A 22,745-nucleotide genomic window follows, 5' to 3' on the forward strand; every position below is an offset into this window, starting at 1 on the left:
GGTGACCCGTGTGTTTTTGTTTTGGAATGTGAAAGCATGTTGGTCAGACGGGCAACAGGCATGACATGGCCTTTAAAACACAGACCATTACACTCACTGGGATCAGACTTACTGTATGTGTGTGTAGATGTTTGTCTGGTAGCAATAAAAGTATGTTTCTTTTCTTTTATATTCAGTATATATACATTGTAGTAGTATTATTTTGGCATGCAAATGGTCAAAAAATGATTATACAACGTATTGGATATCAGCAGTCTTTCGTAAAAAAAAATCTGTCTGAGAAAAATCAACCTACCTTCCAAAACCCAGAATAATCCAACAATGTGTGTGTTCACATCTGCACTCACAACGTGTCTGTGTGTGTGTGTGTGTGTGTGTGTGTGTGTGTGTGTGTGTATGTGTATGTGTGTGTGAGACCCTGTGTAAGGGCTCGGATGCCATCAAGTAATTGGGTACAGCCTTTTATTGTCAGTCAGTATTTATCAGTGCGAGCGATTCATGACACTAGCAAGCTCCCTCTCATTCTCTCTTCTTTTCCATGTCCCCTTTCTGCACTTTACATCCCTCGCGCCACATTGAGTCTGAGATTTGAAACATGCCAATTTATATTCCAGCCACGCTTGTTTCACAATGAACGCCGCTGTTTCACCTGCTGTTTACATAATCTCTTTCTCTCTCTCTTCTCTCCAGACTGACACGTTGTTGGCCTCATGTTGCCCTCTGTCTGTTAAAACCTGATGAGGTGTCTGCCTTTTCTATCTTTATTTCCTTCTGAAGAATATTTTTCTTTCCTCACTTTCCTCACAAGACTTGCTCAGGCCAGGAGCCTTTAACAGACACTTTTAATCTAAAGCACTAAACAAGACAACTTGTCTGTTAATTTATTAATGAAATTGCTTTACTAGTGACATACAGGTGGCAGTACTGTGCCAAGACACACAGCAATGTGCAAAAAAGGTAGGGAAGCAGAAGACTGCTTCATGAACATGGAGGTAAACAATGCAGTTTAAAAAAAATGTTTTATGGTGACCAAGGATACACGCAATGTTTTTTTTTGGGAGAAACACTGAATGTAAATATTTTTTACAAGAAAACTTCACAGGGCCCCTTTAAGCTTTAGTTTATTATCAACTTTCTTCTGCAATAATTTGACTCTATCTAATGGATTTATCGGTGAGGTTTGAGTAGAGGGTAAGCCATCCTGCACACCTCTCCATACAGCACTTTGGCCAGATTGTCAAGCACACAGAAAATGGACCCACAAACTCAAGAAATCTAAAATACAATAGTTAAGTTAAAGTGCCCATATTATGCTAATTTTCAGGTTCATAATCGTATTTTGAGGTTGTACCAGAATAGGTTTACATGGTTTAATTTTCGAAAAACACCATATTTTGTTGTACTGGACATTGCTGTAGATCCTGTTTCACTCTGTGCGTTTAGGTCTTTGTTTTAGCTACAGAGTGAGACATCTCATTTCTATTCTATTTGTGTTGGGAGTCACACATGCACAGTAGCTAGGTAAGGTCCCATCAGCTAGATAACTCTTTCGCCACCTTTGGTCAGTACAAGCCAGGATTAGTGTCCAGAAACAGCAGGCAAAGGGAAATCCAGAAAACAGGCAAGGGTCAAAATCCAGAATCCAAGGGAATCAAAAAACGCCCAAAAGCTGTACACATGAGAAAGAGACTATCCTGCACTGGGGAAAGGGGAAGATAGAACTTAAAAACACAAGACGGAAGACAATGAGCCACAGGTGCAACACATTACTGACAGGTAATCACATTTGCGGGAAAAATATACAACAGGAAGTAAAACAAGGGAGAACAGAAAATCTTCAAATCCACAAACAAATTGTGAATCTAACTCAAAACAATAAACTTGACAGAGGGAAGGGATATGACACACAGAAGAATACTAGGACTGCTTACTAACTAGCAGTGTATGTGATGATCCAAAGAATTCCCAATTAAATTTGATATGTTATGGCGGGGTCAATATTGAGGAATTCAGGAAAATTAGCCTGTGTACTATTTCTCATAACGTTAAACTCTAAATGTATACTGGACAACCTGACTGTCTATGGGACCAATAGTGAAGCAATACAATTATGAGAGTTGTGTTGAGAGTTTTGATACTGCATCCAGATCTGTACCATTCAGATTTGTGAATGTGTACTTGAATTTCTGTGGATTTAGATTGTCATACTTAATGAGCAATTAAGTACCTACAAATCTAAATGTGCACAAGATTGGTACACATGTAACACAAAATCCAGCCATTTGATGTTGATTTCAAGATTTTTCTGTTTCATGCTTGATGCCTTTTACCTTATGGCATTCAGTTTTTTAGGACATTTCAGTCTTGTACACATGTTCGCATCTTATGCACATTTAGAGATTTGTGTACCCGAGGACAAACATGCATAATGAGATAAAGTGTCAGAACTCTCCACACACATTTGTAAGTAATAATGCTATTGTTATTGTTGCTATTGAGTAATTGGCCCTGTGCTGATCCATTTCAAGTCTTTTCTCAACAGTGTATATTGTGTAATGAAGAAAAAACAGCCAGACATGACATGAACAAGAAATCAACTAAACTTACAACCACAGCACTGTAGTGTTCTGTGGATTATGACCCAAAGAAATTAGTGGTGAATTGTTCAATTTGTTGCAATTATTGTAATTAATTGTAGCCTTAGACAGACTATATAGACATAAAGCAGGGTATTTTATGCGTTTTTTGTAGTTTATCTGTTGTTGAATTTGTACTTATGTCAGATTGTTGCTTAGCCTGTAGCAGGTAGTATCTTCTACCTTCTATAGGCTGACCTGCAGTATTGACTATTTTGGCTGTGTAAGTCTGCTTTAAAATGTGTATGTGTTGTAATTAGTAGCAATTTGCATATGTTTCACAGCGAATATGCTCTGTGTTAAGAAAAACATGGATGATAGAAATGTTCGGAGAGGATTTGGACAGCCTCTTGGCTTTTGCTAAAACACTGTCAGTGCGGATGTCATTAACTGTGACTTATTGGCTGCTGTTTTTGACAGCGTGTGTACCTAGAGATACATTACAATAAACAAAGAATTAGCCAAAATTAGTGAGTGCTCTAATACAGATCCAGCCCAGGAAAAGATCTGTAGCAAGTAGTGAAATGAGTCGTGCTGTTTCTTGTGAGCAAGATAAAAAAAATATTAGTCACCCTTGACAGGCCTCTGACACGGCCTGGTGGTGTGTCTTAAGGATGTCTAATGGTGTGTACATGCAACCTCATGCGTGTGATTACTATTCCACACTGAGTCTGCATGCCACATTTACCTGATCCCATTTAAAGCATCCTAAACTCCATCCCTGTCCATCCTCCTATCTAATCTTTGGGTACCAACTTTCACTAGTCCCTTGCAGCTACCTGCCCAGCGATGGGTGCAGTCGGGCCCATGGACGACCCCTGTCTGCTAAGGCAGCTGCTGCCAAAATCAACATAACAGCACTGGAAGAAACATTGAGACAGGATCCAGAGGCAGGCCTGGGCCTGGATCACTTTACACTGAAGATTATGTATTTTAGCGAGGGGTCTCCTTCCAGGGTGGGTGGGTGTGGGGGGGGGGGTTCCCATCCAGAGTAAGTGTGATTTATTTGCGCATTTGCAGGCAGGAATGTGCTATAAAGACAGTGATATTCATTATAGCACCCCAAGAAAACCCCACTAACTCCCCAAGTCCTCAGCCTAGACAGTCCTAAGAGTAAGGCACAGTATGGATGATGCTTTCCATTGACGATGCTGTCACTGCTTATTATGAGTCCCACTCACATTACAGAATGTGGTTCTGCTAGTCTGTAGGTAGAGTTTCTACATGTGAGGGAGATTATGAGAGGCTTCAATATCCCTCTCTTCTGATATCCTTTGAAATAAATCACATCTCCTGTGTATCGCCTGGGATTGCAGAAATGTGGGATTAACTCGGGGGGTCGTCAAAATGAGATGAGGGGGATGAAATGGAAAGAAAGGAGGGAGGAGGAGGATGGTTAAAAGACAGGGATGAAGGTTGTTGTCAGTTTGGAGTTTCTCTCTTGGGACTGGTGGGAGAAACAGAGGAAGTGAAGCTCAGTGGAGGTCAATGGCCTCTTGACACGCCAGGACAGGAGACCGGCCATGTGTGTGTATATGTGTGTGTCAGTGTGTATGACTTGTCAGTTTGATGGATGCTTCTTACTGATGTGGCGTATACGTGTTACAATTACAGCATGTTGTATTCATCAACTGTGCTGTAAATGATTTATTTGCTCAGCAACACACGTAGTCACAAACAGTTCAAAAACCTGGCTGGTCTGGTTGTGTATGATGGTGTGATGATGGATTATGTTAAAATCCATTAGCATGATGACACTAACAATAAAACACATTTTTGGAGGGCTGCCATGTCCTTTCTTGATATATAGTCTTTCGGGAGTCAGTATCGTTTATTTCTGCAGTGGAGCTTTTTGTTTTTTTGTCTTTTCAATGTGCTCTAACTACAATGAGCTTTTTCTTAATAAGGTGTTTTGTACATAAACCTTTTGTGTTTTTAAATCCCCAGTGAACGCATATTAATTCTACTTCATAAGAAGGCAAAACTTTAGGTGTATTTTTTCGCTCATTTGTTTCAAAACTGTATATTTAATGGGTCCTATTATTTATTGATGATATCTCCTTAATCATCCAAGCGCATGGCGTGAAGCACATGGTGCAGGTGCCTTTAGGGCGTGTCCAAATCCCCTATGGTTAGTTTGACGGTGGAAAAAAGGGTCTGTGCACCAGGCGCATGGTTCAAAAGGGATGTACTTAGTGTCTTCATTAATTCATAGGTTTTTTTTATGCGTAACATGCAGATGACCAATCAGAGTATCATCTCCCATTCTCTTTAAAAGCCAGGCTTGTACCATGACGCATTCCTAATTGATGGCGGATTTGCACAGTACCATTTTTATTTGAAATCTTTCAAATGTTTGTGTTCTGCTGCTCTTCACTGTGTGTGTGTGTAACAAGCATAGTGGGCCTAGGCGCATTTTACTAATGTGCTGTTAAAATAACAGACGAAATGCTGACTTTAGACCAGTTTTTTTTGTTGGTCAACGGCGCAATCACTTCCCTCTGCCACAAGATATTAATACGTCAAGAATTTACCTGAACACATCTCCCCGTAAGACCAGCACGCTCATGGGTGCAAAATGGCCACAGGTGCATTTGCTATTTAAATGATGTGGGCTCTGGACAGGATATTGACAACTGTGTTAGTCTTAAACTAACAAAGACACTTGCGTAAGGCTTTGCGCTGCGCTACGCCGGGTGCAAGATAAGGCCCCAAAGGTCTTAAACTCCCCAAAAAATCCTCTCTTGATCTTAGAGGTTTGGCATCCACAAATGAAATATAAAACAAGCCTCTACATCACCTTCCTCTTAGAGGTGTGAAGGTGTTACGCACAGCCACATGCACAGCTCTTTTACTGTTAGTGTATAATTGTGTATGTGTGTGTGTGTGTGTATTCTTTTGAAACTCTTTGGAGTATACATATGTGAAGGTGTTAGTGTGGCGAGTGTGAGCACCTCCTCTCTGTTTATTTGCTCTGCCAGCCCACTTCCAGGACCCAGGCCTCAGGGGAAACATCAGAGCTTGGTCCTAACAGAGAAAGCTTTGAGTAGGAGCACAGGAGGTCTGAACCACTTCCACCAGAATACAGGCCGACCTGCACTTCTCCTCCCTTCTGTTATGCCTCACCTCTCCCCACTCGCCTCATCTTTCCGTCATTTCTCCTGCCTTTCTCACATCCCGCCCCCTCTTCAAAAACACCCTTTAACCTTTCGGGGATTACTCTAATTTCCCACTATCATCGTTTCAGCACCCTAGGGATATTGTCTACTAACGACTGTTGTAAATTAACTATGGGCAAGAAAGTGAGTATTTGTATTTCCTGAAATGTCACCTTCAAGAAAGTAATTTTTATGAAAATCGGTAGGTTTGTCAAAGAAAAAACCTTTAGCCTCATGATCCCGTGTCAAAATTGTATTGTAATTGTAAAACTTTAAATGTGCCCTGCCGCACAAAACCGTTTTTATATACCGGTATGTTATGTCCATTTGTGTTTGTGTTATGTTGTGAAAGTGAAAATGAACTGCTGCCTCCTCTGTCAGCTCTAGCCACTGGGAAGAAATAAGAGGAGAAATCAGGCCAATTACAACAGCTGGTCAGTCTGATGTCATGTTGCCTGAGCTCATATTATACTCATTCATATTATATACTATTCATGAGCTCGCCCAGCTGCGCTGGATAAAGGATGCTGATAGCTAGGCTCTTACTGGCTAGCTGTTAGCCAATCAAAGTCAAGCAGCTTAGCTTGTTGAATATTAATGAGAACTGGAACAAATAGAGCTGAGTTGTCCTGCAGGCTTTCTATACCACACTAGAATGGTTTGAAACAAGGTAGCCAAAGTATTTTTGCCACATGGTACAACTTCAGACATCCACAGAGTAATGAAACATGTTTGGCAGGGCCCATTTAAGAATTTGCATTTGAGTGTAGGTTCCCCCATTTTCCAATTACCCCAACATAATGGACCATGTCTTTAAAAGCCTGTCAAATCCTTAAGCTATGATGAATAGCAAGGAAAACAAGTGGAATCACATAACTGTTACGGTTGTTTAAAGTGTTTGTGTGAGACCAGAACCCTTTCTTCCTATCTGTTCGTTGTTCCATTAAACACAAAACCTCAGGACCACAGACCTGATGTCCATGATTGAGAATGATGCAGAATCTTTCACCTCATTGTGACATTTTGTAAATTACCCTGCATTCTTCATGAAGAGTTTTCCACAAACCACTGACCAGATTTTAATGAAACGTAGCTAAATGATTCATTATTCACACTTGATGCCAGATTTTCCAATTGGCTCATTAGTACTTTGGTTTGTTTTCTAAGTGTTCTGTCATCAAAAGACTGAAACATTTATGGGAAACATGTTTATTGTTCCCTGACTTTAACTTGTTTAAAGGAAGGATTCCATGATTGTGATGATGATGTCTTAAACTCTTCCAGTCCTCTCTGGCCTCTGAGACCTTGTCCAGGCTCAGTATCACTGTAGGAATGTGACTTTTCAGACCCTCTCAGCTGTGACAGACACACACACAGTAGCCTCCTGTACCTGACAGCAAAGAGTGTCTAGAACATGTGATGGAGGACATGATGGGGACTCACAGACAAGCTATGTTTCCAACCACATGTCTACAAATGAAAGTAAATGTTTAAAATGTTGGCAGAAATAAAGAAGGTAAATTAGGCAAGTTTCCACAAGCATGACTGAAGTGAGTCATGGCCCTTAGTCCTAACTAATCAGAAAACACACGCGCACACACAGACACAAACACACAGTAATGCAAGTTTTTGTATTAATTAGTATTGATCTTACGTCAGCTTTACACTTTTGGATTGGCAAAATTTTAACAGATGGCACATTAATGAATGTAACAGCTGCAACATTTAGGCCAAAAGTACTTTGATTTACTCACTGACCCAGTGATACCAGATGTTAATGCTTCCTCAATATCGCTATTTAGCAGAATAAAGCGTTTCCATCAGTATTCACTGCATAATGTTTGGCATAAAAATAAGTGAAAAGCCAGCTATGTACTGGTAGAAAGAATCACGTCAGGCTTCAGATTTGTGAGCAAAAAAAGAGAGAAGCTCTAAAAAAATATTTTTTCTTGGATGCTGCTTGAATAATGCATTTTTTTTCTCCAATGAAACACACTTTAACTGAATGAGGGAAACAGTGACCAAAGTTGGATGGGTAAGCACAAGATAAGTGTGAGTGAGATCAGCGGGGAGGACAAGCTAACGACAGGCCGCTCATAATGAAGTGTCTGGCTGAGTTTTCGTGCCATGACAGTAAAGCGGTTTTAAAGGAGGACCTTTTACCAAAAGTCCCACTAGAGACTGTAACTGAGGCTCAAATGAATGGCCTGATAAGACCAAGAAGGCCCTCTAAGTCTTCTAAATGGCCTTGTGGCTGCCTTGATGTTGAAAAAACATTGAGGTATTGAGAGAGTTATAACCGCTTTCACTTGTAACTCCCCTGGTGTTCCACTCACCTCCTCTATTTTCCGTTTTCAGATTTGTTACATGAGACAAAGCTACGTGCATTAAAAACATGCAAACCCGCTGGGCTTTTACCAGTCCATGAAGAGTGCAATCAAAGCTCCCTTATTTTAAACATCTAAAAAACAAAAGAAAATGATGATGAATAATTTTAAGAAAAAGGCTCCCTCCATTCCTCCATTGCGACCTGTTATTATTCAAGAGACAGTTATTGTGACTGTGGAGGAGTATTAGTATCTGGGCACTATTATTGATACAAGAAACTCCAAAGTACAGCAATGCTTTAGTTTTTAAGGAATTCATAGTTTTGATGCAGACACTCTGACATTGTTTTATTTAACTTTCATTTAGAGTGTGGTGAATGTTGCCATCCAATGTCGGGGGGGCTTTCTGTCCAGAATAGGAATATGCTACGTGCTTTTTTGACAAAAACGGGCAGGAAAGTTAGTGGATCCAATGTTAAAAGCATGGCCAACCTCACATAACAGTATACCCTCAATCTGTCCCTGTGGAGACTGGATGATCCATCCCACCCACTTTGCTCAGTTTTCACCCCTCTCCTCTGGACGTAGATTTCAAATGCCCCTGACAAAAAGACACACATGCCAATAAATTATTTGTGCCGAGGAGCATTCAGTTACTGAACCGTTCAGACACAGGTACATAGACATTTTATAATATGCACTTATTATTTATTTATTTAGTTATTGATTGATTCATCTTAGCTATTGGCCTGATGATTGTATGTCACCACCATTGCTGCATTGTTATTGTTGTTTATTTTCTGTTTTCTGTATTCAATGTTGTTGGATGCTTGGTGTGTTTTTTACTGTTATTGTTATTTACTGTTGTCCGTGCTTAATATTCCTCTGGCTCCCTTGAGTGCAAAACAAATAAAGGTTTGATTCATTCATTCAACCTGTTATCAATTGGCCGGTTATTTGTTGTGTTGCGGTATTGATAGTGACAGTGCAGCAATAAAGGGAGTGAAAAGAGCTAATGTAGAGCAGATTGTAAGCAAAACAGAAAACAAAAAAACTCTATTGTGCTTGTCCAGAGGGACGTTCAGGTGCACACTAATCAGGAAAAGATGTAAAATGATGACAGGAGTTTTTTGGGAGGTCCGACTCTGGTCTGCAGCTCTACGAAGACAATTATACCTCCATTAAACACAGGAAGCGTAACTCAAAGGCCTTGTAAAAGTTTTTTTCTGAAAAAAATGAAAAGACAGGACGTGAATTGCTTCTCAGTGTAATGAAACAGCAAAACTCAAGGCGGTACAGCTTTGCAGAAAAACTCTTATGTGAGAGAAAAAATGACCATGTTGCTGTTCCCACAGCTTGGGGATTTGTTGATCACCGTCCAAAGTATACAGAGAGAAAACGCCAAAGGGAGAAAAGAGAGCGATAGTTTGAATAGGATGCCCCTGTGGACTTCTGGATGCAGTGCAAACAATCCGTAAGCGGATCGTGTTCAGTCCGAATGTGTTACCATCATATGCGAGTCGACTATTTGTTTCCACTTGACGAGAGAAGAGATTTTGACAAAGTATTTTAATGTTTAGCTGAAGGCAAAAAAGCGTCACATTATCCATTGTGTTAATGGTGAGGACTGAGCTGAAGACAGAGCTGTCAGTACCTTACTGAAATCCTCAGGATAATAAACTGACTGTTGCTAGTGGGAATTTAATCACCAGAACAAACACACAGACACACACACATTTGCAGTTTATCAATGCCACCAGACTTCTACAAAATAAAACTGCATCCCCTATTGTGTGCACATTTACAAGCCTAAAGGATGATCTCATTTATGTGCACCTGTGCACACACATAAACACGTAAACACATCACATGCATTGATATTCAATCCAGACATCTCCAAAGTACAACAACTTGCACATAATCCATGCACAAACATATTCACATGTTTCACATTAACATATGTTAGACAGACACAAGAAACACACACTGATACAGGCATCTGGTCCTTTTTACCTGTTTAAAATCTAAATCAAATCACCTCCTCAGGGTGTCATGCTGTTTGACGTAACAGGTTCCTAAACCTAATTTCACTGTTTAATGTTTGTCCATTTTGGTGTTGACCCTATCAATGTGGGACAAGCCACTGGGGCTGCTGGTGAAATGTAAATCGTATGACTTTTATTGAGCGATAACATGTACAAACAGAACTTCTCTTAGAAAGGAAGAGGAAAATACGGATGCATGAGTTCAAATGAGAAAAATTACAACATCTTGCAGTTGGATGTTTTTTTCAGTGACAGCAGCAACGTAACAGCTTGTATCATTAATTGTAAGAGGGGACCTCTGACTGCAGATCCCGGCAGGGCCTAAACTTACAGCGTACCGTTGGAGACACACACCAACATGCAGCACGTAGAGGAGAGACCATGCACACACACACACATCAAAAAACACGCACCACACACTCACACACACACACATGTCTGCTTCTCATCATCTGCTCTAGTGTCTTTACAACCAGATACAGATGAATAGCAGTTCAATGATGTGATACATTTTTTGGTATTTCTCATTTCTCTCTTCATCTGTCTCTCAGACACAGTGGGAGAAAGAGGTACCTTTAGTTTGCAGTCCACATAATTGATATAAATATTAGCTTTGTATGATAAAGCACTTACTGTAAATACAACTAAACAGAAATGACACCTAGGTTTTTGGCTTTGACAATGAGCCCATTGTTCTGTGAGCAAAAATAAACATTTGTACTCATTTGACTAATGTTACATGCTAAGGTTAGCCTGCACAGGTTGCAATCTGTCTGCACTCAGTACGCATAGGGTAGTGTAACCAGGTTAACAGTGTATTACGTGCTGTAGGTTCCTACTCATTGCCTACAGAAAAACGAAGGCAGAGCAAAACTGACAGGCCTTATTTTAAATTGATATTTTGACATGACACAGTAGAAAAAGCCCAGATGTAAAAAGGAAAATAAATGATGGCTACACTTAATTTATTTGCTTCAGTATGATAAAGTGACCAGATTTTTTAGACAGAATCCGGGGAAATTTTCAGCTCAGAGGCGTATATACCTCCAAAACACGTCATGTTTTCATTTTTGTAAAACTTAAAATGGGGACAGATCCAGCCGGGGACAGGTCACCAACACTTCAAAACCAAAACCGTGGACAAAACCGGGGGACAGTCCCCGGAAGCCGGGGACATCTGGTCACCCTACAGTATGAGGAACCTGTTATTGTACATACTTTCTTATTATCACACTTTGATGGCTGACTGGACACTTGAATGCTCGGCAGTCTACCATGGTGAGTTCAGGAGCTGTGGGAGAGGAGAAAACCCTGTCCCTGTGCACTGTGTACATGTACAGTTATATCAGCCTACACACAAGGCAGCTAGACTAAACAACATTGTTACATATGCAGAAAGTGTGTGTGCATTTGAAACAAGTGCTCTACATGCCATGCTTTCTGGGACCAATTGACCAGGAAACATTCCAGACCTACTTCTGTACTTTAATTACTGATGTTTCTGATACAAAGAGGAAAAAAAAGAGGAGGAGGATGCAAAAGTAATAGAAGACAGAGGAAGAGGGAATGTGAGTCACAGAGCAACAGAGAGACAAACTGGTAAAAGCAGAATAAAAGAAAAAACACAGCAGAGAGAAAGAGATACGGAGAAAAAAAATACAGAAATGGATACAAAATGACAAGAATGGTAAAAAAGAAGTTGAGAGGGAATCCAAGAGCGGGCGTAAAATGAATATTATGTCAATGTCTACTGAGCGGAGCTGCTGTTCTCCTGCTGAGCATCTGAACCACTGACTCACAGTCAGCATGCCTAAACATGTCCTCATCAAGGTGGGAAGCTCAGCAGCTTCCCTCTCCGCTCTGTTTCCCCTTCTTCCTTTTTTTTTAAAGACTTTAACATGGTTTACCAGGCAAATCCCCCACTGAGCAGTGCGCTCAGCCTGCCAGCGTGCAGCTATATTTCGTTTGGATCAAACAAATACCTCTGCTTCCAAAGCTACCCCCTCTTTTTTACTTTCCTTTTTTCCCTTTGCTACATCTGCCACCTTTCTGCACTATAGTTTTCCCAGCTGCATATTTTTGCATTTCTTTGATTATGTTTCTGTATTACTTTCGTCCCTACACTGTGTATTAGTGGCCTAGGAGCTGCCAACAAACTTTTGAATTATAATTTAATAATGTTTTTTAAGCCGAGGACCCCTTAACTGAAAGAGAGATGGAGCAGGGACCCTCTACTACATATACTGTATGAAATAATAAAAGTGGCATAATAAACTGGGCCTACAATAACATGAAGGGTGGATTAAAGCCTTTAAACATAATCTTAATGTTAAAACATACATGGGGCATAGTGAATCCTAAGGATTAAATGTATCTGTTGATGGCCTTAGTGACCACCTACGCCAGTAAGCAGTTGGGATTTATTTTTGCTTATATGTTGGATTCATGTTAACCCTCAAATTGTCCTCGGGTCAAATTTGACCCGTTTTGAGTTGTTGTTTTTTGGCACAAAACAATGTTTACAACTTTTAAAAAAACACTCACAACATTGAAAACGTGATAAAAATGTCAGAAAAAGCGATAATAATTGTAAAAAATGTGACCAAACGTTGTTTTTTTCATGGTTGATGGGAAAACAACTCAAGGGTTAGGACTTATTTTCTTAAAAAACTTTCCAAAATTAACAATAATTTATAGGCCCCCTGCATTGACTCTGAGGAGTCATCAGTCAGGAGTCATAGGACCCCCTGTTGAAGATCCCTGATTTATAAGACTGTTGACTGCACGAAAGTCACCATGATGTTAGAGAGTGTCATACTCCCTAAAGCAGCATAATAAATGATGCTTCCCCTCATTCACTGGGACGCTGTGTCTGTAATGTGGCCTTCATGTCTTTATCTGCCCTGTTTACGCTGCGTGTGTCTCGTTAGTCGCAATAGTTGTCATGTCAGTGTCTGGTTAACTGGATGACTCATTACCTCTGTTTATTTTATGACTAATCTGCTGTGCTGTTGCTCTGTGCTGTTGCAATTTAGTGATGCCGTAAATTGAGAAAGGAAACAAAGGAGATGAGAGGGATCTCAGAACTCTGAGATAACGCTTAATCTTAAATCCTGCGATGAAGTTGTCAAGGAGCAAAGGTCGCACACACTCACACACATATGCGTCACATACAAAATACAGCATACAAGCTTGAATCTCAGCCAACAGCTGTCAATACGTTAATCAATCATCCCAGCAAGTCAATCAGTCAGTCAGCAAACTGGTCACTTAGACGTTCAATCAGGATATCATTCACCCTGCAAGCAGACTCTGTGTCTGCCTTCTCAGCTTATTTTAACAGCTGAAACTCACATCCCCATCTCTCTGAGGGACAATGACACCAGAGATGCTCCCCTGTGGCCTCATCCAACCGCTTATCCAAAAGCACCACTGTTCTAAAGTGGTGGAATGGAAGTAACAGGACACAAGTAAAGGATGCTGGTGCTCAGATGAAATAGCAAATGAAGCCAGACTATAGCGTTTCCTATCATATTTTTAGACATGATCAGTTTTGACAAGGACAATGACAGGATCAGTGTCTCAACACCGACCTCACTGACCTTATCTGGTTAGCAGCAAAGCTCTTGTACCCGTCAGTAGGTTAAATATCTGTAATTATACACACCTCAATACAACAATGTACAAAATGTGTTGTTTATTTCAGTTGACCTGACCTCAACCCCGGCGTTAATACTCAGGCTAATAGACGGAGGCCTGGCTTCTGTCTCTCCGGAGCTAAACAGAGAATCTGAGTCCAACAAGAAAGAGAGAAGCTGTAGAGAGGAGATGGAGTCCAGGCCTGGACCTGAGTCAGGCTCAGTCGGGTCTCATTATAGACACTTTAAATGTTTCTGGGTGACACACAGGGCAACTCTGAGTGGGGGGTTTTGGACTTGGACTTGGTGCTTGGAAAGGAAAAGAATTCCTCTTGTAGACCACTTTCAGAGTTTCCAAACAAGTTAACAAGGTCTTTAACATTTCCACCCTGTCCTTTCTGATACAAAAATTAAAACAAAACAAAAGTAACATGCTGAACTTTTGTTTGGCAGGATGTTCAAATTATGTTATAAACACACACTGTGGCATGACCTTCAAAACCACTGCTATCCATTTTCTACGCATCGTGTGACTGTCCTTCATGTCAGAGAACAACAATGATTACATGAGCTGCCATGGCCTGTGTGATGAGCAAAGACTTTTAGCTCTCTCTTAGTAGAGAGAGGGAATGACGGATGTGTAGAAATCAACAAACAAATACTTAACCTTCAACAACCCCCTTTAAGAAGTCAAAAGGACTGCACAAAACAAAAAGCAAAATCTGAAGCTCCAACCCACTATCTCAGCCCAGCAAAGACACACACTCACTTCACACACAGCCAAACAAGCAAACCGTGCAGTTCAACAACTAAAACCAGCAAAGATTTGAACTCACTGAGTCAAGCCAACAACAATGTTCACTGATTAAAAGCAACCAAGTACAAACTTAAAGCTCATGTGGGGCCCAGTGATAGGGAGTAACGGAATACCGGCAGTACGTATTCAGAAAACAAATTATGAGTAACTATATTCCGATACAGTTACAATTTAAATAGGTGGTATTAAGAATACAGTTACTTTGTTGAAATCAATGGATTACATGACAATATGTGCATGCATTTTCCAGGAGCCTCGACATGAAAACAAAACTTTTTACTTTTTGATAGAGGTAAGACCATTAGTTGGCCAATAGTCATGAAAAAACTTCAATAAAAACTACAACTTTCTACCTAATGGTGGTGCAAGAGGAAAAGTCAGGGGGTCTCTTAAGTTAGTAGGTTTCCTCTATAGGGGCCATGAATGTCCTTACAAAATGTCATAACAATCCACCCAACAAGTTGGCTAAAAGTTAGGATGTAAATTGCAGCACTGTCATTTTGTTTTCACAGTTTTTGAATAAAATTAGATACATGTTAAAATTTGGAAGGCTGACACAAAATAACTTTTTAGGGGTGATACACAGTCTGGGAGTGAAGGTTTGCCTGAGAAGACCTCTGAAATTGTACAGAAAGTTGGATTATTCTTGTTAAATTGTGGTTTGTTCTGCCTTGGCCTGTAACAAGGGTTCTGAACTGGAGGCTTTATGTGGAAAAAACATTGGAACATTTTTCCAATTAGATTGTTTGTTGCACAAATATTAAAAGGATTGAGTCTGACATTACAGATCTCAAAAATTAAGCAGGTGTTAATAATTTTAGATAATTTTTTGTTGATTCCTGCTAGGATTAAACAAGTTTTGAAAATGCACAGCTACACAGTAAACCTTCTTCCACATTCCACTAGGAAACACAGGGAAAAACAGCTTGGATAGAACAATACTTTCATGAAAGTGTTTTTTCGGGATCCATGTGTATTGTTTTAAAGGCTGGAAATCACAAGATTACACTCACTCAAACTGCATCTTGGCAACAGAAAGAGGAAAGGGACTGCAGCTACAGTATATCTTATGTAGAAGCAGTCCACATATGAGACGCATGTGAATGCCAGTTGTAAAGAGGCCTTCCTGCCTCCAACAGTCAGCACGCAATCACATAGGCAGGCAAACCCTGCATGAATGGTATCATGAGTCAAGACAGGATGTAAAATCTTATTATATCTGGCATTATGTTTTGGACAAGTGAAGCTTTTTCGTACAGAAAGTATACATAGGCTCAAAAGATCAGAAGCACGTAAACCATGTCAGCAACAAAGAGCCCTAATGTCTAGTGATGTCGATAAACATGTAGTCAGGTCACGCACGGCTGCATGTGTGCACTGTATGTGTGTAAAAATGAGTGAACACCTCATCCTTAAAAGATAAATGGTGAATCTGAAAGCCAAAATGTGTGTAAGGGGCCAACAATGTAATGATATCAGAAACCCCGCAAAGATGCTTCAGAGGAGAACACTCCGCCAAAATGACCAAGGCCTGTGTGACTCAGCTTTAAGATATTTCTGGAGGCAAAGCATTCCTGTTTTATTCTAACCCTGATTTCTTTCTCTTTTTTTCATCCAACTACATTGCTCTGGGTTGTAGTGTGGATAAGTGTTTGTGAAGAAAGGTGGGACAGAGAAGGTAAAATAGGATAAGTCGGAAGAATATGGAAGCATGATCCTCATTCAGTTGCACCTGGATAAGCATCTTTTCTTTTCGCACAGTATTTGCACAAATCATGTACCGTATTGCAAACAGTCCAAACATTGCCCGATCCACTTGCAACTGCAGTTATGTTCATCATCAATTCATTTGCATAATCATATTTGATTAATCTGGTCTGTCTGACCATCAGTCTCAAACCCGAAGATAGTCAGTTTACTCATCTAAGACAAAAAAAAGCAATAGACCCTCAGAACTTCCTCCAATTGTGTTGGACAGTTCAGGACTACTACAGGTCTGCATTTGGATTTTTTTTAACATTACTCTTTAGCATAAAACTCATATGAAACACTCAAACTTGAATTTGTTTGGCAGTGGTACAGTATTGAAAATGAATACTTGTGATACTGCTGATCTCAGTTGGTGCTGATCCGTTCAGGTGCTGGAAACAGCCCGCTTGTTGTGATGCACAAAATACGGTTCAGCTCCAGCTAGCCATTTCTAATTTCTGTTTCTTCACCACATAAAAATGGAATCAGACAAAGGTGACTTTTCTCAAAATACTAGCAGAAATAATTACAATGAGAAACCCTTTGCTCTGTGAGATGATGCTGCAGAAACAGATGATCTCTTCTTATGAACTCATAAGCTACTATAGAATACAAAACTTCAATATTGTCACTGGGGGAGCTTGATCATTGTAACAACGAGAGAAGCGTAGAGTATGGAAACACTAAAAATCAATCATGCATCCCTGACGTTTATCATCATCCCTTACCTAATTTGAGTAAGAGCCTTAGCTCTTATAATGTAGCGTGATATTATGGGTGTTATCTGCTGCAGTAATGAGCCATTTAGGGTATTTAAATCAAAACAACATGCCAATCAACTAAAAGGATGGTTTACAGTTTTGTGGAGCTCATCAGTGCTGTTAAAGTTGAACTCCACAGCTGATTGTGTTTAGAGAGCAAGGTTTCAGAAAGCAGCAGAAACCTGCAGTAGCTTCCAGCACAGACAATACAGAGACATGAATAAACATGCATGCTCACACACATTCAGATTTCTCAGAAACCGGGTTCGAACCATGTATATTTGGATTGGCATGGCTGAAATCTGACCTCCATCGAAGTCACAATGAGGACATGAAACAGCAAGAACAATAGAAATGTAGAAATCGAGCTGATTCACCCTCGTTGCTGTGAAAGCCACAGCAGAGGACGAGACCTGCGGCTGGCAAGGTCTTTGTTTAGATGGTCGGAGCAGTGAGGGTTTACTTCTGCATAACACCACAAAACCCCTGAGACAGAGACATTACATTCACATTTTAGGCATCTAGCCTAACAGTCTTATCCGCAGAAAAAGAGGACATCAAGGCCGGGAAGGTCAACATTTCCAGCAACCAAGTGCAAGAAGTAGAAAGAGTCAAAGTGCAAGACAGCAGGTTGGATAAATGTAATACAGGCAATTTCTATTGAGACAAATAAATAATCATAAGAAATTTTTCTATATTTCATAAATATCCCTGTTAGACCTTTTTAGTAAAATCTCACACATCATGTTAAGTGCTGCCAATATTAAAGTACCATAAGTACCATAATTTGCTTCATTGTTTTTATAGCAACTTAGCTCACTTTCTTTAGAAAGGTGTGAATTTTTTCCAAATGGTTAACATGTCATCTTCCATCAACTCTTGAAATATAACCGTTTCCCAGATTGTTTGAATGTGAGAGAGTAGTGCCAGGTGAAGAAATAAGAGAAGAAAACCAGAAATGATTGGAGAATAGCCAGCCTGTCTGAACACGGCAGAGCTGTTGGTAAAGATTAGTCTGTTAGACTGACCAGGTCTGGGTCAAATACAGTTTAAAAACGTCAATTGTCCAATCATAGCTTAGCGACCGTAACTAAGCACGGCAGGCCTGTCAAGCTTAGGTTTTCTCCGCATGCGTTGCAGTTGCTGTAGTAGTATCGCCTCTCCAAAACGAAAAACAAAGAGCAAAAGTAGGCTATAAGAAATTGATTGAACACTGTGCTTATCTGCTCTAAACTAAGATGCATGGGCCTACAGCTAACTACCTTAATACCAACAGTGCAAACCAAGTGTTACTTCCAAGGCCAAAAAGCACATAACTATACTGAACAAAATTATAAACTCAACACATTTGTTTTTGCCCCTGTTTTTCTATGTAACCAAAAAGCTTATTTGTCTTAAATATTGTTCACAAATCTGTCCAAATCTACTTTAGTGAGCACTTCTCCTTTGCTGAGATAATTCATCCACCTCACAGGTATAACATATCAAGATGCTGATTAGGCAGCATGTTTATTGCATGCTGGGGGGGGGGGGGGGGGGGGGGGGGGGGGCAGTATCTTGTATTAGGGTTGGGTCTAGGTTAAAACGCTTTAGGGTTAGGGTTCATCCGGGAGGAGAACACCTCTCCAAAGTTCCAGACTCCATCAAATGTGATGATTTGCGAAAAACTGCAGATTTTAGAGTGGCCTTTTATTATGGCCAGCCTATGGCACACCTGTGCAAAAATCATGCTGTCTAATCACCATCTTGATATGTCACACCTGTGAGGTGGATGGATTATCTCTGTGTAGGAGAAGTGCTCACTAACACAGATTAAGACAGATTTGTGAACAATATTTGAAAGAAAAAAAGCCTTTTGTGTTATTAGAAAATGTCTTAGATCTTTGAGTTGGGGGCATAAAAAAAGTGTTTTTATTATTTTGTTCAGTGTACATTTGTAAGAGGAGTTAAGTTACATTACAAAAACCATAAACTTACATTGTAAGAGATCGGTAAGGGCTACTGTATAGATAGTAATAGAGACGCTCCCCTGGCTAACTACACCAGCTTAAATCTTCTATCAAGATTTGGCACATTTAGTTAAAATAACAAGACAATCCTGTTTTTATTTGACTAAGTTATTTAGATAGAACATCCCCTTTGTGAAACTGGCTTACAGTACATTAAGAAGTAAACATCCAACCAGACAAACTACAACTTAAACGTTCATTCTGTCCAAACAGATGGAAATATGTGATGGCCTCTTTATCAGCCCTGTCTGTTCAACATACTGCTCTCATTGAAACAACATTGAAAGTAATATTCATGGACAGACACAATGGATCAATCTGGGCGTTCCTGAAGTTATTTGCAAAAATCAATTTGATCCATGTCTTCGCTGGACTGCCTTGAGAAACATGGCAAGGAAAATACAATCTAATCTAATCCGCCTTCTGCTGCAGTACACATCTCTCGTAGAGCCAGAAATTAAACAAGACACAGAGCCTTTAACAGTCTAACCTTGACAGTTAACAGATCAGATGGTCTGGCCTCACACCAGACCTGGAGCCTCATTTATTAAAGGATCCTCTTACAACCAAATCCAAGACAAAGTTTGGCTTCACAAGAAAGTTATCTATATGTCAAAATGAAGGATTTACTTTGATTTTCTCTTGTTGTGTACAATGTTTCGTGAGCTAAAAGTCTTACAACCTGACACAGCATCTTTGCATTGAATTTATTTATTTCCTTCAACCTTTGTTTCAAGATACTCATAAAATATGATATCAAAGGAATTTTGAAAAGATAGAAGAGCAAGAAAGGAAGCAATTTCATCAAGATATTTTTCATAAACTTTCAAAACTGCCCTATATTCCTCTAATCTATCATCTTTGTTGCATTTGCCTATTACAAAAACACTGATGATTCAACAGTTAAACCAAATGTGGTATTGGTAATCACTATGAGCAGTCTGTAGTCCATTTCTCCAGCACAAACAAAATAATAACAATAACTTATCATATTCTCTTCTGCCAGACTACTTGTACTTTTTAGGTTATAATGCAGGCCTAACTCCCTGAGGGAGATGCCTTCCCTAAATGGTTTAGCTCTGAAACCAAGCTGAAGACATTCAAGTACAAATTATGTTTAACTGTCACAGAGCAAGGTTGGTGCAACAAGGAAATAAATAAAAACGTTCAAAACTGACTGAGTCCCTTCTATTTTCCAAAATGTAACACTAACAAACTACAACATGAAGTTGGAATAAAGTATGGTAAGACATTTTAGATTGTGGTTTAGTTTAGTTTGTTACCAAAGGCAGTGAGGAAGACAAGCTATGTACCAAAAAAGAAGAGGAAAAAAAAGCTTCCTAACTTTTAAAGGGTCGCTGCTGATGGATGATAAATTTCAACACTGCATCTTCAGTGAAGATCATCATTCAGTCTCTGAGTGATGATCTTCATGAAATTATTATTTTTCTCTCCCACGTGGATATATAGTTTCCAAAAGGGGGATGCACAGAGTGGAGTTCTAGTAATGACACAGCTGGGTGGTTTAGTGGTTACAGAAACCATAGCCCAAGAAAGTATCTGAATCAATCCTTCTAACAGGCACCAGCAGCCACTTGTCCTGTCAAAGTGTCCCAGAGCAAATCACTGTTCTGGGAAAAGCAGTCAGCTGAATACCAAAATATAAATGTAGAGTGTAATTTCCTTTTGTTTCACTCAGCTATGAACCAAGGAACAGTTGGGAATCTTACCTGAAACAAGTGCTGTTCTTCCCCCCAGCTCTGACACAGGGATACTCCACGGTCAAGATCTTACTAGCTGGACACTCGGCTCTGAGAACAGAAAGATGCATTGGAAACAAATGTGATCGACTGGCAGTACAATACTGCCCTCTGAAATGTAGTGGAGTAGAAGTAGTAAGTGGCACGGAAAGAAAAAACTCAAGTAAAGTAAAAGTATCTCACATATGTACTTAAATACAATACTTGAGTTAATGTACTTAGTAACATTCCACCACCGGTAATAGTAAGATTTACTCAGGTACATTTTACAGCCAGACACACAATATCTACAGTCTATAGTCTACTTGGTTTCAGCTAAAGACTCCATTGAACTAGGCCTACAATGTAACTACAGTATGAGGTCCATCAATCTCAGGATAAATGTGAGTTTACACTGAGCCTTGAAAGCATAAATCTTAAGACTCTGCATGCGGTCCCTTATCATTGTAAACAAGATGGAGAGAATGTATATAGGCTATATAAAAAAAAGCTAATACAGTTGTCTTACTTTGGGATTTAACCTGCTGCTTCTCAGTGCTTTCCTCTTCTCTTCGCATTATTGGGCACATGTGCTCCACTCAAATCCTCTCCTCACCTCCTGACCTGCTGTCCGGGCACCTTAATAGCATCTGTCATGTTATGTCTGAGCACAAGTAACATTTGGCTCTTTGCACCGCGACCGATTGCAACCATTTGGAGATTCCTCTTTGCCTTTCGCATTTCCTTGAAAATTACATTAGATCGGACGCGCTGCAGCGGTTCATCCAGGGGTCTCCTCTTTGACAGCCCGCTCTCACAGTATGTCGTAAAGAGCATTAACCAATAAAACACAGACTAAACTCTATTATGGCTGTGTGCTAATCTGACAGGGGAATACTGGTTTTGAGTTTGAAACAAATTAAAAGATGTTCCCAATGCGTTTACAGATATTTAATCTCACATTCATCTTTAAAAAGACACATCAGTAAACTCTTATTTAGATGGTGTGGTTCAAGTTGAACAAATAACATGCAAATGAATGTATTGTCCCGACACACAAATCCCGACATTTGTAAATTACATGCCTGATTAAATGTAATATGGATGAGTCCGCCATGGCTTGATCACACTGGCGTTCTTTCACAAAAGACAGAGGTATTTTTGGATCCTCTAATCAGGTCCGTGAGACTTACCTCGAGGTGTCCACTTCAAGCGTCGTCCTGATAGAGCTGGCCCCAGATCGCCACAGGAAAACAACACAGATAGCGCCAAATGGTAAAAGAGTCGCACCATAAAGTTGACCCATGTCCCCTCTGCGCTCCGGGACAGATGATGTGTTCAAGGGTAAAACGCCTTCACATCAGCAAAACGCTAATGTTTTCATCCGTCAGCGACCCGCGCGGGTAGTAGTATCAAAATATCAGAAATCCTTGTCAAGTCTCACGCAGAGGTGACGCACATGGAGCCTGAGGGATAACGTTGCGCGGTGCGTCCGGAGCACCGTCCTTAACTTTACGCACTGAGGCAGAGACCCCTTGGAGAGCTACTGAAGGGTTTACAGCCCAGTGTGTTCTAACTAATCCCTCTGAATTTACATTCCTGCCTTTAAAGAAGAGACCCCGCACTGCTCATTGGTTCTGATGACGTATACAAGTAAACATCCTTAAATAAATTAAACAGCGCCCTTAATCCCAAAATGTGAATGTATAGTTCTGACATTTTAAAAATTGAACATTTCGTAATTGAGTTTCACAACATCAAAGGGAGCTGGGAGGAAATTCAGGCATTGATCACTGTGGTATGTGAAAAAGAATTTAATGACATTAAAATGTATCACGAGGAGCACAAAAATCTATCATTGATACA

The 22,745-nt window shown here is 40.0% G+C and overlaps 1 protein-coding gene across 1 annotated transcript in view; it reads right to left on the reverse strand.

Annotated features, from left to right (window-relative positions):
• Nucleotides 1-22,449, reverse strand: part of LOC117947016 (collagen and calcium-binding EGF domain-containing protein 1-like) — a 36,283-nt gene extending 13,834 nt beyond the window's left edge. Inside the window, exons 1-2 of the mRNA XM_034875564.1 lie at nucleotides 22,073-22,449; nucleotides 20,871-20,951 (exon numbers count right to left, since the gene is read on the reverse strand). Coding sequence (XP_034731455.1) covers nucleotides 20,871-20,951; nucleotides 22,073-22,185 — 194 coding nt within the window. The 5' untranslated portion in view covers nucleotides 22,186-22,449. The remainder of the gene's footprint in view (nucleotides 1-20,870; nucleotides 20,952-22,072) is intronic.
• Between the last annotated feature and the right edge of the window lie 296 nt (nucleotides 22,450-22,745).

This window comes from Etheostoma cragini, chromosome 1, assembly GCF_013103735.1.
Source record: "Etheostoma cragini isolate CJK2018 chromosome 1, CSU_Ecrag_1.0, whole genome shotgun sequence".
In the NCBI taxonomy this organism is placed as follows: Eukaryota; Metazoa; Chordata; class Actinopteri; order Perciformes; family Percidae; genus Etheostoma; species Etheostoma cragini.